At 35.8% G+C, this 22,838-nt stretch overlaps 1 protein-coding gene across 3 annotated transcripts in view; it reads left to right on the forward strand.

Moving 5' to 3' along the window:
• DCDC1 (doublecortin domain containing 1) overlaps nucleotides 1–22,838 on the forward strand; it is a 497,179-nt gene that overhangs the window by 461,814 nt on the left and 12,527 nt on the right. For all 3 annotated transcript variants that reach the window (XM_040495539.1, XM_040495540.1, XM_040495541.1), the window contains 6 exons: nucleotides 1,457–1,609; nucleotides 2,326–2,427; nucleotides 7,153–7,289; nucleotides 8,511–8,690; nucleotides 19,514–19,664; nucleotides 22,377–22,486. In XM_040495539.1, coding sequence (XP_040351473.1) covers nucleotides 1,457–1,609; nucleotides 2,326–2,427; nucleotides 7,153–7,289; nucleotides 8,511–8,690; nucleotides 19,514–19,664; nucleotides 22,377–22,486 — 833 coding nt within the window. The remainder of the gene's footprint in view (nucleotides 1–1,456; nucleotides 1,610–2,325; nucleotides 2,428–7,152; nucleotides 7,290–8,510; nucleotides 8,691–19,513; nucleotides 19,665–22,376; nucleotides 22,487–22,838) is intronic.

Genomic DNA, 22,838 nt, shown 5'->3' on the forward strand with positions numbered 1-22,838 from the left:
TCAAAGACAAAAAGAATCACTTAGAAAATTACAAGAAATTTAGAAGCTCTCTGCCAGGAACTTGTGGCAAAGACCAGTATATATTTTTTTCTATTATTTCATAATGATATTATTTGTCCCGTTTTCTAAAGAGTTTTTAAAATTAATTATGTGACCTTTTAGTGCCTAGATGATCATTAAAGCGTTTAGTTTGGCCTTTACTTGGCATATAGATATCTGATCTCTAGGTTCTGGCATATTGTAATCTCAAAGGCTCTTCTTTTAATTTCATATTTAAATTAAGCCCAGAAGTAATGTTATTCATGCTGTACTACTAAAGGGTGTGGCCATCCCTTCCCCTCTGTATTCTAGAGGTTATCCTTGAACAAGCTGGTCTATTAATAGGCTGCCCCCTTTAACTGAATTGTGGCTTATGTTATGCCATCAGTTTGTGTTGAGGAACTTTAAAAAAAACAGGCATCAGTCAAAAACTCAGTATCATGTTTATTATGGAGATGGTGGTTATGGGCACAGGTTCTGGAGGTATATGGCCTGGTTTCTAATCCTGGCTCTGCTGCTACCTATCTATGTGACTAAACCTCAGTTACATTGTAAAAAAAGGAATGGACCTACCCCAGAGTATCATTCTGAGAATTACATGTGATACTGTATGCAGAGGTCTTAGTGACATGCCCAGCATGTTAGAAGTTCTGAATATTGCTCATTTCTATTGTAGGACACTGTTTGCTCTCTCACAAATAACCCCTTTAGGAAAACCCTGAAATAAATTTATCTCAGATCTCAGGAACCAGGAAAGTTGTATCTTCTGAAGAACTTATGACTCTGTGTGGGCCATATGAACCTTGATATTGTGTTTTCCTCTTTGCTTGGGCCACTGGAATGCTCAGAAGTCAAACTGTGCTTTACCTCTAGCAAATGGAAACACTGTGATTTTCATACCCATTTAATAACAAAAAATATTATCTAGCATTTTTTGGATACTTGTCCAATTAATTAGACTGAACACTATTTATTCTAAGCACTTTCCTCTTTTATTTTTCCTTTTAATCTTCCTAACAGCAGAATGAGATAGATACTATTATTCATTTGAAAGATGAGGACACTGAAGCATTTTATCTCTGGCTTTAGCCTAGAAAGGCTTTCCCCCTTTCCTTAGTTTTATTATATTTTTATTTTATTCCTTTTCAGAGTAGCTATTTTGGTTAGCCACCTCAGATTTCTGTCACAACTAGGTAAAGTGTAAAAAAGGAATCTAAAAATATATTTACAATCAGAGTAGTTTAAATTATTTGATTGCATATGAAGTTTCTGGTCAAATTTATGTGTTTGCATCTGGTTAGGTATTGCCTATTTAAATCAAGTCATTAATAAGAAAGGAAATCTTTTGAATAAACAAATGAACTTAGGAGGCAAATTTATCCATTGTGCAGTGGTAAATGTGTCATTTGTTTCCTAGAAAACCCAAGAACAAAAGAGAAAACCACATTATTTCCAAAGTCTGTGACATCTGATAGTTTGGATGGTGTAGATAAGTCTTTGCTCACCCTCATCCTCAGAAATCCCATTGCCATCTGGGTATCTTGTGGTGAACCATTTCTATCTCCAAATGGTAAGTTTTTTGTTTTTGCTTGCTTTCAAGCAAGTGTATAAAAGAAAGAGAAATAAATTTTATGCCACCATAAGAAAAGAATTAAATGTGTACAATGTCAACATAATAACATCACATTTATGCACAGAACAGGAGGTCCATCAATTAACACGTGCACAAGGATAGCTATGCTCCTTTATTTGCACAGTCGCCTGTTTTTTCTTACTGGAATGGAGTATTCTGCATGGAAAAATGTCTAATTTAGTTGATAAAGAGATCCTTGGTCTATAAGACTGAGAATAATGGTATACATTAGAAAATAACAAATGAGTTTAATTCACACTGAAGACGACCTGTCTGCACATTTTCATTTTTAAGAATTGCACCCTTTAGGCAGTAGGTGGATGTTTAAAAAATGAATGGTTCCAAGCAAGGCTTTCATCACCTCCAAATAGTTTGTGGAGGTGGAAAATGAAATATGGCTATTGCATATGGTAAATCTATGTAATAAAACAGCACGGTTCTTCTTTTTTTCCCCCCTCTCCATTCCATAAAGAAATGCCTTAAGCCCTGTCATCTTTCAAATGAGGTTTCTTTTAATGACCCTTACCTTTTAATTACTTATTTCTAATTGAATCTATTTCTTGCAGCAGAAAGTTCTTTATAAATTATTGGCTTGCATGATAAATTACTGTTGATAACACAATGCAGGATAAAATATCATGTATTTTTTCTAGCTTTGCAGAAAGTAGAAAAATTAGAAAAACAGAACTGGCTAAGAAAGGACAAAATTTTGGCTGATCTAGACACCATGAAACACAAAATGAGACAGTTAAAAGGTCAGTATGAACTAAATCAAGTATCACCGTGTTTATTTCTAAATGTAACCCCAATTTACTGGTAGTTTTTTCCTACTATTAGATACCAGATGTTTAACTGAGTACCATAAATATTGTGCCACAAAAGTCACTTGAGCCAGTCTAAAACCTAATAATGTATCTTCTAGTACTGATTGTATATTTGTAATCTTTATATTAAAATGAATATCACATGAATTCTAGGTAAATTTTTAAAATTAGGAGACTGTCTGGGTCATATAACCCCTATGGTGGGATTGAAAAAGTTGCTGAACTGACATTTTGTGGGCTTTGAAATTAGGTCTTAAACAAAACTTTCTGTCTATTCTTTGGGAATTACTGGGGACGAAGTGTTTTGGTTTTTGTTGTTGTTTTGTATGTTTGTTTTTTTCAATAATTTGAGTGAGGAAATACTAAATTCTTCAAAGGTCAATGTCACTATCTCAGAAGGGCTTCTTTTTTTCTTGTTAGGCAGCACAAAATATGCTATTCATAGTCAAAGTAATCATTGGCAATGTTTGTTCTCCTCTTTCATTCTCTTTGTCAATGAATCTTAGGTTCTGGACCTTATACTATTCCTAGCACTTGAGATATCATATGGTTCTTTGGAGAGAAGTAGTGTATTGTGGACTTTAGTCTGGAAAGGAATACATTTCAGGCTCCGTAATTTCTATAGCAGGATTTCAACTCCTAAGGATGTGCACTGTGTATTGTTGAAAGCATGTGAATTTTATTTCGATAAGCAACGCAACTACTTGTAAATGCACAAGACGGAGGTCTGGATTGAGATGACTACTATTCAGTTCTTACCAAAAGAATTATTGGGTCTAAATGAAAAGCCTCTATTATGACTGATAACCTCTACTGCTTCAACTACTAGTCATTTTCACTTGAATATCCCATAAGCGTGTCCAAAACTAAAGTTATCATGTTACCACCACTCCAATTACTACCACTTCATTTCTTCGAGCAGTGGATGCCACCACCATCTGCCCAGGTGTTCCATCTTAGAAACCTGGGAGTCATCCTTGGCATCTCCCCCTCTCTCACTTTCTCCAAGCAAGTATCAGTAAGTCTGGTGGCTTCTAATCTATTAAATTTATCTCAAATGAATTCTGTCTTAATCCCCAACCGTATTATCTAAATTCAAACTATTGTCATCTATTCTTTGGATTACTGGAACAGCTTTGTAACTTGTCTCCCTGCTTCCAGTCTTGACAGTAGTTTCTATTCTATGCTAATGACGTTCTGAATCTGGAGTGATCAGGCAAAAATACAAAGGTGTCATGGTGCTCCAGGCATAAAACCTTTCAAAGCTCCTTATTATCTTTAGGACGATGAAACTCCTTAGTGTCGCCTTGCACCATCTGGTTCTGTGTGAGTTTCTCTTTTTCCTTGTGCACTCCACTCCACCAGTTGGACTGTTTTTCAGTCCTCCAGATGTATCAGGCACTTTCTTAACTCTGGGCTTGTGGAACAATTTCGTTTCTTCTGCCTCAAGTTTCTCTCTCTCTTGTCCTCTTGGATTGCTTGAACTCATTATATACTTTTCAGCTTACTCGTTGTTCTTCCTAAAAGCCTTCCTTTTCCATGTCAGGAATAATGTGGTTTATCACACCTTGAACTTCCCCTGTGATAACTGTTATCACATTAATATTATTACCTGGTCATGTGACTGTCTTCCCTATGACACATTATAAATTCTACACCCTTCCTGTTTGCTCTGTGAATAGTTGTAGAATGACTGAATTAAAGAATGGTTGGAATTTCAACCATTCACTCCACTGAGTTTTCTAAGGTCTATTCCTATATCAAATTAAATCAATAAAAAGCAACATACTAAAAATAGCACCTGGCAGAGCTGCCTTTACTATATGCTGATTTTATATCATGTCTTCAGCTTTTATTATAATTAAGTACTAAAAAAGCGTTTAAAGTTCAGTTGGTATCATCTACAATATCATTCTTGACAATAGTCTGTTTGGTCAGATGGTGTCCATTATGGAGGAATCCATTAATGAAATTTCTCTTAGAATTTAGTGCTAAGATAAATCTTGTCTCTACTGACAAACTGTTATATTTTCTGCTATTAAATGTAAATTCAATGCATACTTATAAAATACCTACTCTGAGGACAGGCTTTTCTAGTTGTTGGGCTTAGGAAGATAAATAAGAACAAGTCAAAGTTCAGTTAACTGTAGTCCCTGTTGGATAATGAGCTTCTTGAGGATTGGATGAAAGAGGAGGTATGAGAGGTATAAATAGTGGCTAAGTAGATTATTTTCCATTATTATAGCCATTGGTAAATGCGACACATGTTTATTAAGCATATGCTATGTATAAAGTACTATGCTAAACTGACTTTACATTTCATTTATAAGTATGGTCATTGCTAATATTAATCACGAGTCTAGTAATAACTTTGTAGGGTTTTTATGATTAAGTAACAGATGTCGAGTATTTACTGCATGCATAGCACATAATAAATACTCAATAAGTATTAGAATAAAAGTTCCTGTGAAGGCAGCCCATTTTCTGACTTGGGGTCTTAAAAACTGATCAATGAAACGAAGAAATGGCAGATTAGGCCAAAGTATCATCTTTGTTACATATAAAGACAATGATGGAGCATTTTATTTAGTGTGAGAGCTAAATGGGTTTGCCAACTAAAACCTCAAATAAGGTTGACTTACCCTCCCAGCCATAGATAATGCTGAAACAGTGTGGGCCTTTAATCAGGGGAGGGGTATGGGGGATCTCTACAGGTGAGATTTATAGTCTGAAAGAACAGCAAAGCACTCATGTTTTCTAGTTTTCCCCACTAATTGTTAGCTATTATCATTACTTTCCCCATATATCATATGAAATAAAATAGGATATATGGGAAATGTAATAAGAAAATAAAAATTATTTAATCAATACATTTTGCCTGGTTTCAATTTGTATTCTTACCTACATAAATAATAGTTTGTTATGAACATCTTTTCCCGAACCAAAACCTTTTGTGATGAATTTATGTCTCTATGAAAATTATAGTGCAAATGCATTAGTTTTTTTTTTAGAGACCATTAGAAGCAAGTTGACAAAAAACAAATAATGCATATGGTTTTTGCTCTTTTCCTACATTCAAATCCTGGCTCTTAAGAGTGTAAATGATAAACTGTTGCTGAGCTCTCTTTAGTTGAGCAAAGTTTTAGTGTTCAAAAGGCACTATAAATAAAATACTTATGTATCATAAATTAATGTTGTTTCCACTTTATGAATAGAGTAGGCTAAAAACTATATTTGCGTAAATTTGCGTTATGTATTTTTCTCGTACCACTGTGGTCTTCTCCAAATCATGTAACCTAATGGCATTGCCACTGTAATTCATTGGCTGACTGGTTCAATTATATTTTCTCCACATCCATAAATTGTATAGAATGCTTATTGGGTACATAGAATTCTGGTTTCTCTGAAAAGTCATTGCTGCCATTTATTTTTATTGCTGGATCTGTTTCCACAAACTTGAGCTTACAAGAACACAAATGCTTTATTCTCTGCAAATACTAAATTATTTTCAAAGAGTTTTGTTTATGGTCATGGTCTGAGAATCTGCACATTAAGACTCCCTTGGCGACAAAATTAAAACCCAACTTTGTGTTAGAATTTCTATTATTTTATCCACCTAAATGTTACTTTCTCAGAGAAGCCTTCTCTGGCAGTTGAGACTAAGCACTGAGCTTAGTGTTACATACTTTTATATAAATGCACTTCTCTGGTGCAGCACAGTTGCAATCAATTATTGGTATAATCATTTCCTTGATATCAGCCTTACCCACCAAACTTGAGACAGGACTAAATCTTGAGCATGTTTGTATTTGCATTATCTAGTGCAAAGCCTAACTGATAGCTAGTGTTCAACATAAGTTTCTAGAAAGAACATGCAAGAGGAAGCATTATTTGTACTTAAAAAGTTTAGAGATCAGTATAAGACTCAGTATGAGTTTATCTTCAACATAGAAAAAGAAAACAATTTGATAATTAGGATTTTTAAATCTCTTTTATAACAATTTTAAGTGGACTACTAGTTAAAAGAATGCATATGTTCAAATCAACATACTTATTAAATTATGCCTATTATTCTTTGGAGTACAGTATTTCCACAAATATTTTCTCTTACCACAGCTTTTTAACAACCTAAAGGGCACAGCAGAGGTGTCAGAAACTAATTGTGCTTGCGGGTATTATTAGATAGAAAAAAAAGGCCTTCTGTCTCTTGGGTTAATATTATTTTAGAAGTACTTAATCCCCAGGCTGCTAAGCTAATTGTTGGGGAAAGGCTTATTATTAGTGAAGAGAACAAAACATATGTTCCATGACTGGAAGAGATGATGGGCTATATAGGTCATGGATTCTATTTGACTAAATTACCACTGAACCATATCGTGCATGAGAGGCTGGGGCCAGTGTGGAAGTCAGCATGTTATCTTTCTTTTCCATCTGTACAGTGAATATGCATATCCTGGCTGTTTGAAACCTCAAGCTCCCATATGAAGAAGCATTGTTAGATATTATTACCTTAGGCATCTTTGCTTTTATGATATATTTAGTATTTTAGCCTATGCTCCCAAGTGGAATGATTTATGCGTAGAATGCCAAACCAATTTATTTAAAATCTGAAAGCCCATCTTCGGAAACAACATTACCAGGGACTTCTTTCCCCAGGGCGGCGAGTAGCAGCATGTCAGCCAGCCACCATGGTTCCCAACAAAAACCCTGTGCAGCCGGTGGTGATGGAAGGAGGATGGACCGAGAAGACTCAAGAGGAAATTAAACTCATGGAGCTCATAAGACATACAGAGGTGCGTTCTTCAGGACTCCAGACATTAAAGACTGCCTCTTTAATAAGGTTTTAAAAGTATAGTATTGAATTTTAAAATTACGCTATTAATATATCCTCAGCATCTGGTCTGTTATGACCACATAAGCATATGCCAAGCATTGAGTTGGCATTTGGAGAGTAGTTATCTAAAAGACAGACAGCTCATAGGAAAGTCTGTTTTGTTTGAATGGAGACCAGAAATTATGACCTTAGCAAAGAAGAGAAAAAGGCCCAGTGGATATGTACAAAGGTAATTATAATAAGTGTAGCCAAGTTGAGCCTTATGGCTTCATTGCTCATCACTCCTAAGGGTATGTCTCAATATGTAAAAAGAGCAAGGAGCAAAATACTAATTGCAATGGAGACATTCAGAAGTGAGGAATTCAAAAAGCAGTTTCAGTCCAATTGGTTAATCAGTCAGGATTGCCAGACATAAAAAAAGTCGAGAAGAGAAAGGTCAGCTGTTGAGAGAGGACTGGGGATAGAGACCTGGGAAAACTTTTTGCTTTGTGAAGTTTTTCATCAAAATGATATGTTCTTATTTAATAGGGTTTCTCAAATCGCGAAATGTGTTCAATCTAAATCTTAGGCGTGTGCCCAAGTCAAGGTTACTAGAAAAAAAGAAATTGACATTGCTAGAAATATGACTTCTTGCCAAGCTGAGAAGGATAAATCACTGACCAGGGAATGAATGCAAAGCATTGAACTAGGACATGCTTGAAGTGGGATGAAAAGCTGCCTGGCAGGGATCTGGCAAAGTATAAGGGTGGTTGCTGTATTTTAAAAGACAGAGAGTAAAGACTCAAACAACAGTCATGCACATTCCCTGAAGCATTTCTTGGTTAAAGAAAATGATGTTGTGATTCTAATCAAAAACTCATTTGTTAGATGCAGAGAAATTGCTCAGTAGGAGAAACACCACACAGAAATACAAAAACACATCTCTATTCATTTCTCCAAATTATAAATGAAAGTTAAGTGTTTTGCCAAAATAAATGCCTTATTATTATTACTCTAATGGTTCTTATTGCCTTTGATGACTCATGGAAGCAAGGGGGATTTAAGAAGATTCCGTTACAGGAGAGGGTAATGCACTTCCTAGAATTTTTAAAATATAATTTACAATTATCAGGTATTTCTGTTTTCATCACATCCTTCATAAACATACTAACCAGGCAATTCTCTGGGCTTTTCTTACCAGGAGCACCTTTCTGCAGTTCAAGAACTGCAATGCAAAAGAAATTCTACAGTTGAAACTAAACGTATAGCACTCGTTCAGAGCAGGCTGTACAAGCAACCCAATGCAAAACGAGTCTGGATTTATCCAAATGGAGGCAGACCTGAAGATGGTACTTACGCCTGGGGCAAAACTATTTCAGAGGTAAATCTAGTGTAAGAGGAGATCGCTTCATTGGCCTGGATTCAAATTCTACCTCGGGCATTTAAAAATTTTTTTTTCCCAACGTTTATTTATTTTTGGGACAGAGAGAGACAGAGCATGAACGGGGGAGGGGCAGAGAGAGAGGGAGACACAGAATCGGAAACAGGCTCCAGGCTCCGAGCCATCAGCCCAGAACCTGACGCGGGGCTCGAACTCACGGACCGCGAGATCGTGACCTGGCTGAAGCCGGACGCTTAACCGACTGCGCCACCCAGGCGCCCCTTGCTTGGGCATTTTTAGATTGTTAGATTAGGCGAATTATTTTATCTTTCTGGACCTCTATTCCTCATCTGTAAAATGGGAGTAATACTTTCCTCACAAGGTTGCTATGATGATTAAATGGGCTTGTATGTGTGAAAAATGTGGAGCTCAATGCTGTCTGACACGTGTGTGAATCCGAATATGATACTTGACCAGCAGAGAACAATGACAGTTAAACCCGCTGTAGCCAAAGAGTAAAATCTTAACTTCAAAAGCATAAATCGTTTTCCTGTTGTGTTTAAATCCTGGTTCACAAAAACGTGATTTTTTTTTCCCCACCAGGAATTATTCACTAGATATGTTTTCTGTAGCGCAAACAACAGTACTCTTAGAGAAAATCTATCATATTCTTACTACCCAGAGTACTGGGACCATGGCAAACTTTCCACTTTCCAAAGTTAAAACATTGACTAAGGAAAGGAGAAGTAGCAGTTCATTTATTTTTGTAATATCAAGGACATAGTCCTAAAATTTGACATTTTGCTTTAGTCTCTAAATAAAAACTATAGGTAGCTAACAAATGGATTTTGAGAGACTTTTAAAAAGTTTTGCAGTGGTATGTCAGATAATTGGCTTTTTATTTTGTGAAATGTTTTCATATAGTTTTTCTGGGCCAAGAGGAAGTCATACATAGATGAGATGTCAGCAGGGGTTGAAGGGTAAGGGGAGACAGTGCAATAGACTGACGGGGGTGGAGTTCATGGAGGCTGATAAGGGCACATAGAATAGGAGGTGCACCTGGGAAGAGTTCTGCCCCTGAGGACTGGAGTCTCAAAATGAGACTGGGACTAGTCCTTTGCGCTGGGGACACTGAATAATAACTGCAAAAGCAGAAGTTGACAACCAATTCGCTCTACTTGAGAGAGAAGAGATAAATATGTAGAAAGCGTATTGAAAACTAGTAATACAAGCAAAGGAACTTCATACACATGGGGGGGGGGAAGAAAGTGATTATTGTTTTTTAAAGAGCAAAATCGGGGTGCCTGGGTGACTCGGTCGGTTGAGCGTCCGACTTCGGCTCAGGTCATGATCTCACAGCTCCTGAGTTCGAGTCCCGGGTCGGGCTCTGTGATGACAGCTCAGAGCCTGGAACCTGCTTTGGATTCTGTCTCCCTCTCTCTCTGCCCCTAACCCACTCACATTCTGTCTCTGTCTCTCTCAAAAATAAATAAACATTAGGAAAAAAAAATTTTTTTTAAAAGAACAAAAGCTTTTTCAATAAAAAACATCCTAGAAAATGTTCTATAACAAAGCTGAAATGTTCCTTCCTTGCTAGTTTCTTAAAAATTTTGAGTTCATACTGTAGGGGCGGCTCAGTGGGTTAAGTGTCCGACATCAGCTCAGGTCACGATCTCGCGGTCCATGATTGAGTTCGAGCCCCGTGTGGGGCTCTCTGCTGACAGCTCAGAACCTGGAGCCTGCTTCAGATTCTGTCTCCCTGTCTCTCTGATCCTCCCCCACTCACACTCTCTCTCTCTCTGTGTCGCTCAAAAATAAATAAATGTTAGAAAAACAAATTTTTTTGGTTCATACCTAGAATGCCACACCTTAAAATGCACTTCACCATTGCAAGTAGAACTGATACATTAATGAGGGAATAGGAAGTGATTAATAAATAGATAAAGGGTAGAGTGGGGGTAATAGGATTAAAGATAGTTTATCAGACTCAGAATAGCAAAACAATTTTTTTTTAAATTACACATATCCACTGGAAGAATAATTTTTTGATTTCTCTGACTTTCATGTAGCATGTAAAAGATACCCCATTTATGGGGTGATATTTTTATTATTCCATGATCATATATAATCTTTTATGAACTTTGTATATGAAGGGCATTATGCTAGATGCTGTAAAATATTATTTTAATTTATGTATGTGAAATGATTTTGAACATTTAATAGTGTAGTGTAATTGACAAGTTAGCATCAATTGTAATGGTAGCAGTAGAAAGAATAAAATAACACATGGTCTATGTTCTCATCAAATCAATATTTCAAATTGGCAACGCATTTGAAAATATGTCAGGGTTTATTTGAGTGTGTAGAGAAATGATCACTCTCATGTTGATGGATGTACAACTTGTTGGCAATACATATCATAAAAAAATGTACTTCTAGAACTTTATCCCAGGGATATTTTTATGAATTTATGCAAAGATTGTTTGGTAAGGGTATTTATCACAGGGCTATTTATAACATAGATAGATTAGAAATAATTTAAATAGTCATCAATAGGGACTTGGTTAAATGAATTATAGTACATAGGATAGAATATTATAACTCAATTAAAATGAACTTTGGAAAGAATAATGACAATAATGATGTTCCAGGCTAAGTGAAAGAAGCATAACATAAAGCATGTGGAGTTGGATTCTATACATACACATGCATACACTTAGAATACTTCTATTTTTGGAAGTATTTATCAAATGGTCTTATTGTTGGTGACCTAATAAAAGTGGTATTTCTTTCTTGTGCATTTTCCTCCGTGCTCTATATTTTGTTATGATGAATACAGATTGTAAGAAAATGTATTAGCTAAGGGATCTGACATTCTTCTTAGAGAAATACTAACAGCATGTTATAAAGGTCAAATTAGCAGTTCAGGCAGGAAGTTCAGTAGGAGTTCAGAGGAGGGGAACACTTCCCACCTGGGGTGAAGGAGAAAAGCTCCACAGAAGAATCAATCAGGACCTCTGATGAAACTTGAGAAATGGGTAAGATTCAGTATCTTAGGAAGAAAAAGCATTAATAAGGATGAGGGGCACTGAACACAAAAGTATGGTTGTTAGAATTCAAAAATTAAATACATAGTTCCAGTACATAGATGGTACTTGGGCAGAGAAATACAGAAAGATATATACAACTGGAGAGATTGTTTAAAAGCATATGGTGGACCCCACATGCTATCTACATTAGTCTACTTGGGGTGTCATAACGAACATCATAGACTGGGTGGCTTGAACAACAGAAATTTATTTCTCAGAGTCCTGGAGCTAGAAAGTCCAAGATCAAGGTGTCAGCAGGGTTGGTTTCTGAAGGACCCTCTGGTTTGCAGATGACCCCCACCTCACCACTATGTGTTCTCACACAGCCTTTCCCCTGTACATGTGTGGAGAGAGAGATCTCTAGTTCCTCTTCCTCTTCTAATAAGGCCACAGTCCTGTCATATTAGTGCCCAACATTTGTGACCTCATTTAATCTTAATTACCTCTTTAAGGAACTTTCTCCAAATGAGTTTTGAGGAGGACATAATGTGGTCCATTACACTATCCCAGACCAAAGTGTTTTAGCCACCAGTCGTCTCTGAATAAATTCATGACATGGTATAAACAGTGTTTTACAGAGACTAATGTGGTCTCAGTATGTAGAAAGATACTTAGGAAATGTTTAGAAAGTTTCTGCATATTATTTCTTCCTTTGCTTTATTTTTTTAAAATAAATCTCTTTCCTTATCTTTTCCATACTGTCTGTTTTTGTATTTGGAGACCTGCATGAGATCCTTTGTGATCCATTAGAAATGTATCCATTCAAGCTATCAGGCTGTAAAGAATACTTCTGGAGAGTGGACTCTGTGTGAAACAAATAGACAACAGGAAGTGTAGGGCTCAGATTTCACTGGGGAGTCTGGCTAACACCACCAGTTCCAAAGAAACTCAGCTTCAATGGTTGGTACTTTTACCAGAGAAATGAGGAACAGAACACATTTCAAAGTGCTTCACTCTACTTTCTGTAATAAAACCCCCAGATGGTATTTGAATCCCATCTAATGCAGACTTTTTCTCTGCTGCTTTCACTGCTGTGGCTATTCTGGATGATTTAACCACATTCTTCCTACCCACTCTTTGAACATTACTAGAGCAACCCATCTCCAACTGGCGAAGGCTCATCTGTCATCAGTGCACTAAGGTGGCTCCCTCTCCAGGGTTAGTGGCTCTTTCTTCAGAGCCGGCATCTCTCTCTGATTTATGATTGCCCAGCCCCTCTTTCTATGGTCCTGAAACATTTGTCTTCTCCACCCCTACAACATCTCTTTGATTCTACAGAATCTCAAAACCAGTGTGTTTTCTCTCAGCCAAATAGTTCTTGATGCAGAAGTGGAAGCTGAAAGAATGAGAAACAGGTCCTTCTGATTTGTAGAGGCGAGGACCTCATGCCTGCAGGGAATATGCACTTGTTCTGTGATGCCCAGGCGCCCAACCCTGAGAATAATGGCCTATGAAAACTAAGCTCACAAGATAGATTGTGGGTGAGGAATTGTGCACAGAACATTGTTCCTTTATTATGAGCTTTAGTTATTGCAAAAATTATGAACATACAATTTAGATTACCCACTGTAAAGAAGATACGTGAATAAGTTTAGATACATTTGGAAAACTAAGAATTAATAGTGTCATTGAAGGTACTAAGCTGACTAGATATTTTAGAGCCTTTCTGTACTGAAAATGCCTTATTTTTACATTTATTTTAAAAATGTTTTTGTGAACTCATTAACTTTGTCTCATGTAGATAGATCTTTATGAAAACCAAGTGAAATACTTATATATTTAATTCACATTTTGCACTTAGTATATGTTTTTATTAAATAACGTTCATTTTTCTGATTATAAACAGAATCTCAGTAAAATAGTCACATTTTAGTAGTAAAGTAAGGGAAAATGTAAGAATTACCTTTATGTAAGTTCTTTTCTTTTCTTTCTTTTTTTTTTTTTTTTTCTTTCAACGTTTATTTTTATTTTTGGGACAGAGAGAGACAGAGTATGAACGGGGGAGGGGCAGAGAGAGAGGGAGACACAGAATCGGAAACAGGCTCCAGGCTCTGAGCCATCAGCCCAGAGCCCGACGCCGGGCTCGAACTCACGGACCGCAAGATCTTGACCTGGCTGAAGTCGGACGCTTAACCGACTGCGCCACCCAGGCGCCCCTGTAAGTTCTTTTCAAGCTGCGGAAGTTTTTCCCAGAAACCTATCCATACATATTTCTAGGACAGCTCCTCATTGCTCCCAACCCAGATAGAAACCCAATTACCATATTTGTTGGTTGTTTTAAAGCTGAAAAACAAAATAACTTCTATGGGCTGAATTGTGCACTCCCTCCCCAAATTTTTTTGCTGAAGCCCTAACCTCCAGTGTGACTTATTTAGAGATATGGTTTTCAGGAGACAATTAAGGTTGAGGCCTGTGGGTGGCTCAACAGGTTAAGTGTCCAACTCTTGGTTTCGGCTCAAGTCATGATCTTACAGTTCATGGGTTCAAGGCCTGAATGGGATTCTTTCTCCCACTCTCTCTGTCCCTCCCCTACACACTCTCTCTCTCAAAAGTAAGTAAACATTAAAAAAAAAAGGAGACAGTTAAAGTTAAATGAGGTCATAAGTGTGGGGCCCTAACCTGATAGGATTTGTGGCCTTTGTAAGAAGAGGAAATGAGAGCCCATTCTTCTCCCACCATGTGGGGACACAACAAAGAGCCAGGAAGAGAACTGTCACCAGAAACTAAATCGGCCACTACTTTAATCTTGGATTTCCCAGCTTCCAGAACTGTGAGAAACAAAATTATGTTGTTTAAGCCACCCAATGCATGATATTTATTTTGGCAACTTTGAGTAGACTAAGACAGTGACTATTGTTATGGAAAATTTAGAAAAATCCAAAGAAAAACCATATGAACCTATTGTAATATCTATGATTTTTTGATTATTTTAATAACATTTCTACTGTTTTCAACTTACATAAAACATATGGTCACTGTATTAAAATTAGAAAAAGAAAAAAATGCCAAGAAGGAAATGAAAATTCTATCACCCACAAATAAGCATAGTTATAACTTTAGTGACTATATTTCTATGGTTACTATACAGTTATAATATTTTTTGCCATTGTGATCATAGCAGATCACACAATATATATAATTTTGCAGCCTGCATTATTCACCTAACAAACTAATGTGATTTCCCGCCCACATATTTAACATTCCTTAACAAAAGAATTATTTTCAATGGCACCATAATCTTCTATCAAATGGGCAGATTATTATTTATTCATTCATTCAGTTTTCTGTTGTTTTCCATTAGGTTGTAATTTTTTGCTGTCATAAAGCATGCTCCGATGAATATATACATCTGTATTTAATTTTCTGATTATTTCCCCTAAATAACTTCTTAGTAAGATTGCTAGGTCAAATTATGTAAACATGCTTGAGAATTTTGATAGCTATTGCCAAAGCATTTTCCAGGAATATTTCAGGAGTTTATGCTCCCACAAATAGTGAATGAGAGCTTCTACCTACTTGTGGTATACATGAGGTTTCAGCAATGCTAAATGCAGCCATTTAGAAACATATTTGTGGGTTTGACAGGGAATTTTATATCCATGTTTTAATTTGTATGTCTTTAATTACTTGTATAAGTGATTTTGATTTGATTTATCATTTATTAGTCATCTGTGAATTTCTTGTTAAATCCTTTGCTATTTTTCTATTGGAAGTATTTTTCACACTGATATGAATTTTCTTTTTCTTAAAGCAATAAGCAACATCTAACTTTATCAGATTTAGTGTAACAAATTTCCAATTTGCCACTGTGTCTATGGGTTTTTTCAATGTACAGAATTATTATATTTTAAAAGTTCTTTGTTTTTAAATGTTCTGATAGTCTTTTACTATCCTAAGTTCATATAAAGATTCATCTGGTTTTCTTCAAATTTTTTATCATTTTATTTTTCTCTTTTACTTTTTAAACTGTGTGAAACTCCTCGTGTAAAATTTGAGCAAAGTTATTTCTCTGCTATATTTGTTAGCGTAAAATTATCTCAGCCCTACTTATGGACTAATCTGTTTTTGTTCTCCCAACTGAGCTGGAATGCAATCTTTATAATAAACTAATTCTTATTAGCTTCTGCTCTTAAACAATCCAACATATCTAATACTTCTAGAATTATAATAATTCCATATATTTTTTCTTATATTTTAATATCTGAAAGAAGTTGCCTATTGTTCTTTGTTTTCAAATTTTACTTGAATACCCTTGTATATTGATTCTTATAGATGAATTTTGAAATTACAGTCCAACACTCTAAAGTCATCCTGCAGGGTTTTGACTATAGTTGTGTCAGGCTATTAATTAATTTCATAAGAATCAGTCTTTGCAGCCAGATTGAATTCTGTGGCATTGTTTTATATATGTGTGTAAGCATATATAAAAAATATATATGTATCTTTTTTAGTCCTTCAGTAAAATTTTATAATTTTTTATAAGGGTCTTGCATTTGAAAATAATTGTCATTCCTAATTGGTTTTGCTGTTAGGATAGATTTCCCCCCACTATATTTTCTGAATGCCTATTTTTGTGAACAGGAAAACTATCACTATTTTATAATTTATTTTGTCCTTGGCCACTTTATTAAACATTTTTCTCTTATTATTAATCTTTTATTTGATTCACATAAATTTTCTAAGAATAAAATCATATTAAGTCCACATGATGGTGATTTTGTCTATTTTTTAAGACATGAATTATTTTTCTTATTCTGATTTTAAGTTTTATTGTATTGGTTATAATCATAAAAATGAATGTTCTTAACAAAGGAAAACAGAGAAAAAGGGCATCTCTTGCCCTCATGAATAAATAGACAGTTGGAATGCTTGGTTTTTCTTTCCTTTCCCATGTCCCTTTTTGATGATGCTTTGCATTTTTTTTTTCTCGATGAAGATTAAAATTTTTAATTCATTTATTTTCTGACCATTTTTTGTAGCAGTTGTATCATGTTCTAGTGGTCTTACTGCTTAGTATTATTCATTTCACATTATGACTTTCCCATAGTGAAGGAATTTCATTCATTTCTTAATAATCTGAAATGTATGTGAGTGATATGTTTTCCTAGTTTTTGTGTACATGAGGATATCATTTGTTTCCTATAACCAAAAGTAATAATTAAGCTGGATATAGAATTCTTATGTTAAAACATTTTCTCCTAAAAACTTCATATTTTATCCCATTTTCTTTGACATTCATTGTTGCAGAAAACAGATCTAAATATAACTGAACTTTCCCCCATGCCTATAATTCATACTTTTCAATTCAGTTATATTTAAATGTTAGTCAGTTTTTCATTAACTTTGCTATATTCTGAGTTAGCCTATTTGATCTAAAGACATGGGTCTTTGGAACAGGAAAGTTTTCTTCTTCTTCTTCTTCTTCTTCTTCTTCTTCTTCTTCATAGTTGCTTAAGTTTAATTTATTCTGAATTCTTCTCCAGTACCACCAATAATGTATAGGTTTAATATCTGATGTCTTGACACTCCAGATGTTTAACTTTCCTCTCATAAATTTTATGTCTTATGCTTTCACTATATCCTGTGAGGTTTTCTCAACTTAGTCCTCCCTAAGACTGATTTGATTTTCTATAATATTCAGTCTGCTTGTCTTCTGCTTTCAAAACAGATTTTAATTCTACTACTGAGTCTTTTATTTCCATACCTTCTCTCCTCTTTTCATTTAGCTCTCTACTTACCCTAGCTTGAAACACTGTTCCTTCTCTTACTAGCTGTGTGATCTGAGTTAAGATATTTAACCTCTGTTCTCCATTTTTGTCATCAATAAAAGGAAGATAATAATTATTTCCATAGAATGAAACCAGATTGTCCTTAGAAACTTTTAGAAAAGTTTCTATCCCATAGAAATGTCCCAATAAATGTTAACTGCTATTATTGTTACCTTCGTCGTCATCATCATCATCATCATCATCTCTGCCGCATCTCAGCAATACTTCTTTTCTTTAAATTGCTGTCATCTCATTTCTCTGTGTGTTTGTGTGTGTGTGTGTGTTTATGGAAGTCAAATTTTATTGAATTTGGGGAAAACCCAATACAGATATTCTCTAAAATGTATTCCTGCTGTAAATCTTTTTCTAAATCTTCACCTTGAGGACTGTGTAAAACATAGAGATTTCTATGTTGTAGAATACTTTCATAAGCCTCATATGGTTGCTGTTGTTAATTTTTTTTAATCTATGCCTCCTTGTACAAGGAGAGATCTTTTGACAGAAGACAGGATAGATTAGTTCTCTTTGTTTCCCGTACATTTTTACTTGGGATCTCTCAGGATCCTCTCCTAGATCTCAAGTCACAGAGCTGGTTCATATGCTCAGGATTGAGTCAAATTGCTGCTGATTGGCTGTTGCCTAGCAGGAGGGGTAGGTAAGAATACTCTCCCACTGCTCTATTCTATCTACAGAAGGGAATGTATTCTTGGGTAATTTTAATTATTATTCAATTCAATTCATTCATCCCTTACCCAAAGTAGTGGGTGTGAAAAGTGCACTTTCCAATTGCATCGTTTCATCACTGTCTTGTCTTGCTTCATATTATTGATTCATTTCCCATATACAAGATGTCATTATGTGCCCAGTTCTGCTCCCTGCCAGGCTACAGTGTTGTGAGTTGTAGTCCCTAAATAGACCTATAAAAAGGAGTATTGGTTGTGGGGCACCTGGGTGGATCAGTCGGTTGAGTGTCTGATTCTTGATTTTGGCTCAGGTTATCATCTCATGGTTCATGAGATCAAGCCCCACATTGGGGTCTACACTGAATGTGGAGCCTGCTTATCTCTCTCTTTCTCTTCCTTTGCCCCTTCCCTGATCATGTGCTCTCTCTCTCAAAAAAAAAAAAATTGGATGTATTGGTTATGATTTAGGGCTCATGTGGACCTGGCTCCTACATTTTGGAGGAACAAGTGTTAGGTAAAAATCATGCACGCAAGTGTGTAGAAACCTCTAATTTTCCCCTTACTTGCTTTTATTATTCTGTCTTAAAGTCTTATTCACACTTTCATGGAATTGCCCTTAGGGGTCTGGCAACATGTTGACTAATCTTTCTAATACTGTTGACACTCTGCATCTGTACATGTATTTGTATGAATATTTCTAGGAAAACTGAGAGAAACTGACTAAGGCCCTTACAGATCGTTTTCAAATTTTTCCAAGTTAAAAAGAAAAAGAAGACTTTCTAATCATAGAATCACAGAGGTCTTAAACCAAAACTTTGATTTTATAGTTGAAGATACTCTTCATAGAGAGGTTGCCTGACTGGTCTGAGGTCAGAAGAGGCCGAAGGCCCAGGTCTCCTCACTTCTGGGTCAGTGCTTTTGTCTTCTAGTTTCTTGCTTGTTGAAAAAAAAATATTTTCAGCTATTGTGACAAGTTGAGATTCTCAAGCCAGGGCCTTTCATATTTAGGCATTTCTTAAGCAGCAAGAAGCCTTCTTCCACATGGGAAAATAGAGAACCACAAGGAAAAAATCCAGTAAGAGCACAGAAGTTCCTCATTGTGAAAGCACGTCGGAAACATTTTATATGCTATTTTTCCCATATCCTTCTATAACTCTCTAATAACCACAAGTAAAATAAATATTCAAACTGGGAGAATAGTTCTCCTAAAGGAGTTGATTCTTTAAGACTTCATAATGTTGTGACATTTCATATTCTAATATCTCTGTCCCTTTGTATTTCAGCTGCTGGATGACTGTTCCTCTCGTCTCAAAATGGTCCACCCAGCCAGAACACTGCACACCCCAGATGGAGAACCAATTTACTCGTGGGATGACATAGAGAGAGACATGGTCATCTGTGTATCCACAGGACGTGGCTTTATAACCCAAAAGAGTATGGGTGACAGTTTCTTTTCCATCAAGTTTTTGAAGAATTAAACCATCTTGTCTTTTCTTCAAAGAGCTTACTTTCTGAATTTTATATCCCATCATGATGATTTTTAATAATTATCTTCTGGATCCACCCTTTTCTACTCCAGTTATACTTCTGTTCTGGAAATTCACTGTTGACACCATTTGCACTCAAGAATTCAATCAGAGTTCTGTTAGTTAGTCTTGAGCCTTATCCAAGGGGCTTATTTGCAGAAATTCTAAATGGCCTCATTTGAAGGTATTCCCTTAGCATGAACCCTGAGGAAAGCAAGGCTCTGTTGACTTCCTACTTTCAAGTTATTTAAAACTTAATGGCTTATTAAATAGCGACTACAGTTTGCAGAACTCTTTTTTTAGCAGTAAGTAAATATATACTCATTTTATTATTTTATCTATTATTTGCTAATTTTCTTTTCTAAGTGATACCAATGGAAAAGAATACATATATGTTATTAAACCAATTCTTGTTCTTTATCCTGTTTGCCTGAAGAATTTTTAAAAATTTTTTTCTAATGTTTATTTTTTGAGAGAGAGAGCATGAGTTGGGGAGGGACCACAGAGAGAGAGGGAGACACAGGATCTGAAGCAGGCAGCACAGAGCCCAACGCGAAGCTTAAACTCACGAACCGTGAGATCATGACATGAGCTGAAGTCGGACACTCAACCGACTAAGCCATCCAGGTGTCCCAGCCTGAGGAATTTAAAGCCCCTTGCAGGGGTTAGCTGTACACTAACAAAGACATAATTTTCAGGAATTCTGAAGAACATGATATCACTTTAAAGGAAATCAAAAGATTAGGAAATGAATTACCTGGGATCCCTAAAATAAGTAATACTAGATTATTTCTTTTTAAAGTCACCATAAAATTATTATTATTATATGTAAGGTACACAAACCAAAAACTTTTAAAACAGTTGCAATCATATCTTTACATTTAGCCCAGAACAAAAGTATAGGAATGAAGACTGAAAGGCAAGAAGACAAGGATTTATTGGGATGCCTATCACTGTTCTGAGGTATTCCACAAATATTCCTCCAGCACCACCCAACATCGAGGAAGAGGTTTCAATCGTATTCTTTGTATGCCCCTGTCCCTATCACTCACTATTACCTCTCACCCCAGCTCTTGGAGACCCCACTATGTGGTTACTTAGAAGAATAATTTGGGGTTCTTGTTATTAGTATTAGCTGATAGCTTTCTGTGTTCGCAAACTGCACAGCCCTGTAAAAGAAATATAAGCCAGGGTTCCTTCCCTGAAAGAGTTTTTGATCTAATTAAGTATATGAACACACTTGAAATATTACAGTACACTTGAATAGTAAACAAACGAGTGCTACAGTAGAAGGTAGCTTTCCAGTTTCTTCATTGTTTATGCTCAATCTTTCATACTCTTGGGATTGTCTTCTGTTACCCGGCCCCTATCCTCCTGGCTTCACTGTGTTCATTGCGCCTTTATGAGAAATAAAGCTAGGGCAACCTGGCCAAACAGGTATCCAAAACACAGAGAGAAATGTAGGGCCCCTTCCCAGAAGCAAGCTTGTTACCCGTAAAAGCTGAAGGAAAGAGAGAAAACAGGAAATGCAAATGTTACTTTCCCTACCAGTTTCTCCATGTTAGTTCTCTGGACCTTTGACAAGGCTATGTAGACAAACATTTTTCTTTTTTGCATCATCAATTATGTATATCCACATAGATCACTATGGTGTGAAAGTTGATTCTTTTCCTCTGGATGTAGGTTCCCATACTTCATCTTCATATTTTCACCTTCATGATGAAGAGATTAGTGGTTTTTCCCAATTGTCTAAGTGTCTCAAAGGGTGATGTATTTTCTAGGAAACCTGACTGATAGCAGAGTTTAATTTAAATGTTCTTTAGAAACTTATTTTACTATATATAAGTTGCCATTTATTGTTTTTCCTGAAATAATTAAGTTAGAAATAATCATTAAGTAGAATATATTATTAAATACTCAGAATGCTTTAAAAAAAGAAAGAAATGCTACTAATGTATCTATATCTATATCTATATATCTCTATATAGATAGATATACTTATGAAGGTACACTTAAACAATCATTACACTCAAAATTTTGCTGTGGCCTACTGGCTTAAGTATATGGTAGAAAATAAGGCAGACTGGGAGTTTCAAAAAAGTAAGCACTCTACAATAACTTATTTTATGTACTATAATATAAAAATATTTAGCATGTGAAAGTCATCAAGAATCACACTGGGTTTTTGAAAAATAGATTTGTTTTGGCAAAACAAATAATCATACACTGTTAGAATGGTTTCTTTCACACAGGGCCCCCCCCCCCCCCGACGAAAGTAAAAGAGTGCTTTATGCCATTTGTCATCAACTTGGAGCACTGTTCTCACTGCTGTGTTTACTGTCTTTTCAGTGGGTTCAATTTCTAGACCACTCCCAGGTTAGCCTCCAATTCAGGCTTTTTACAAAGCCTGGAAGGAAGTCCTCTCCAGAACTGCCATTCTGTAGAAATCCAGAGAATGTTAGCACGTATCTGATGTGATAAGCAAGTCAAGTGTGTAATGAGAGAGTCCAGCGTGGGAGTCAAGGATTTCTGAAGGATTTTTGAGTTTTTCATCATCTTGGACTTTTAATTACTTTCTATAAATACATTGACATGTCTCTCAAAATAATCTTTTTAACAGAATTAAAGCAACTGATGGAGATCAGAGCAAATTATGCCAGAATCCGAAGGCAGCAGGGCCCTCAAGCCACAAACATTGTGGTGTCACGATCTGAAAAGCTGCAGTTTCCGGTACAGCCACACAGTTCATTTCTATCAGAGCCATCATATTTTGTGCTGTATTTTGCTGGGGTAACACATGTGTATACACTCATATGTTCATATGCTTTCTATGACATAACAATTACTTATCCTTTTTAATTTTGTATAGTATCTTTTAAAAAAGTTGCTACCCTCTACATCTTACATAGAATGGCATTTGCTGCCTCAAATGTGTTCTTGGAAAGGCAACAAACCTTGACAAGATAATGCCAATAAAATAACTATCTTAGATGTGTTTTCTCTCAGAAAAAAAAGAGAAACTACTATTATTATTTAAAAATAATTTGGTGGGGGTCAAGTAATATTTTATGTGTCTATATAT

Source organism: Herpailurus yagouaroundi, unplaced genomic scaffold, assembly GCF_014898765.1.
Source record: "Herpailurus yagouaroundi ecotype Mexico unplaced genomic scaffold, PumYag 187, whole genome shotgun sequence".
NCBI classification, from domain to species: Eukaryota; Metazoa; Chordata; class Mammalia; order Carnivora; family Felidae; genus Herpailurus; species Herpailurus yagouaroundi.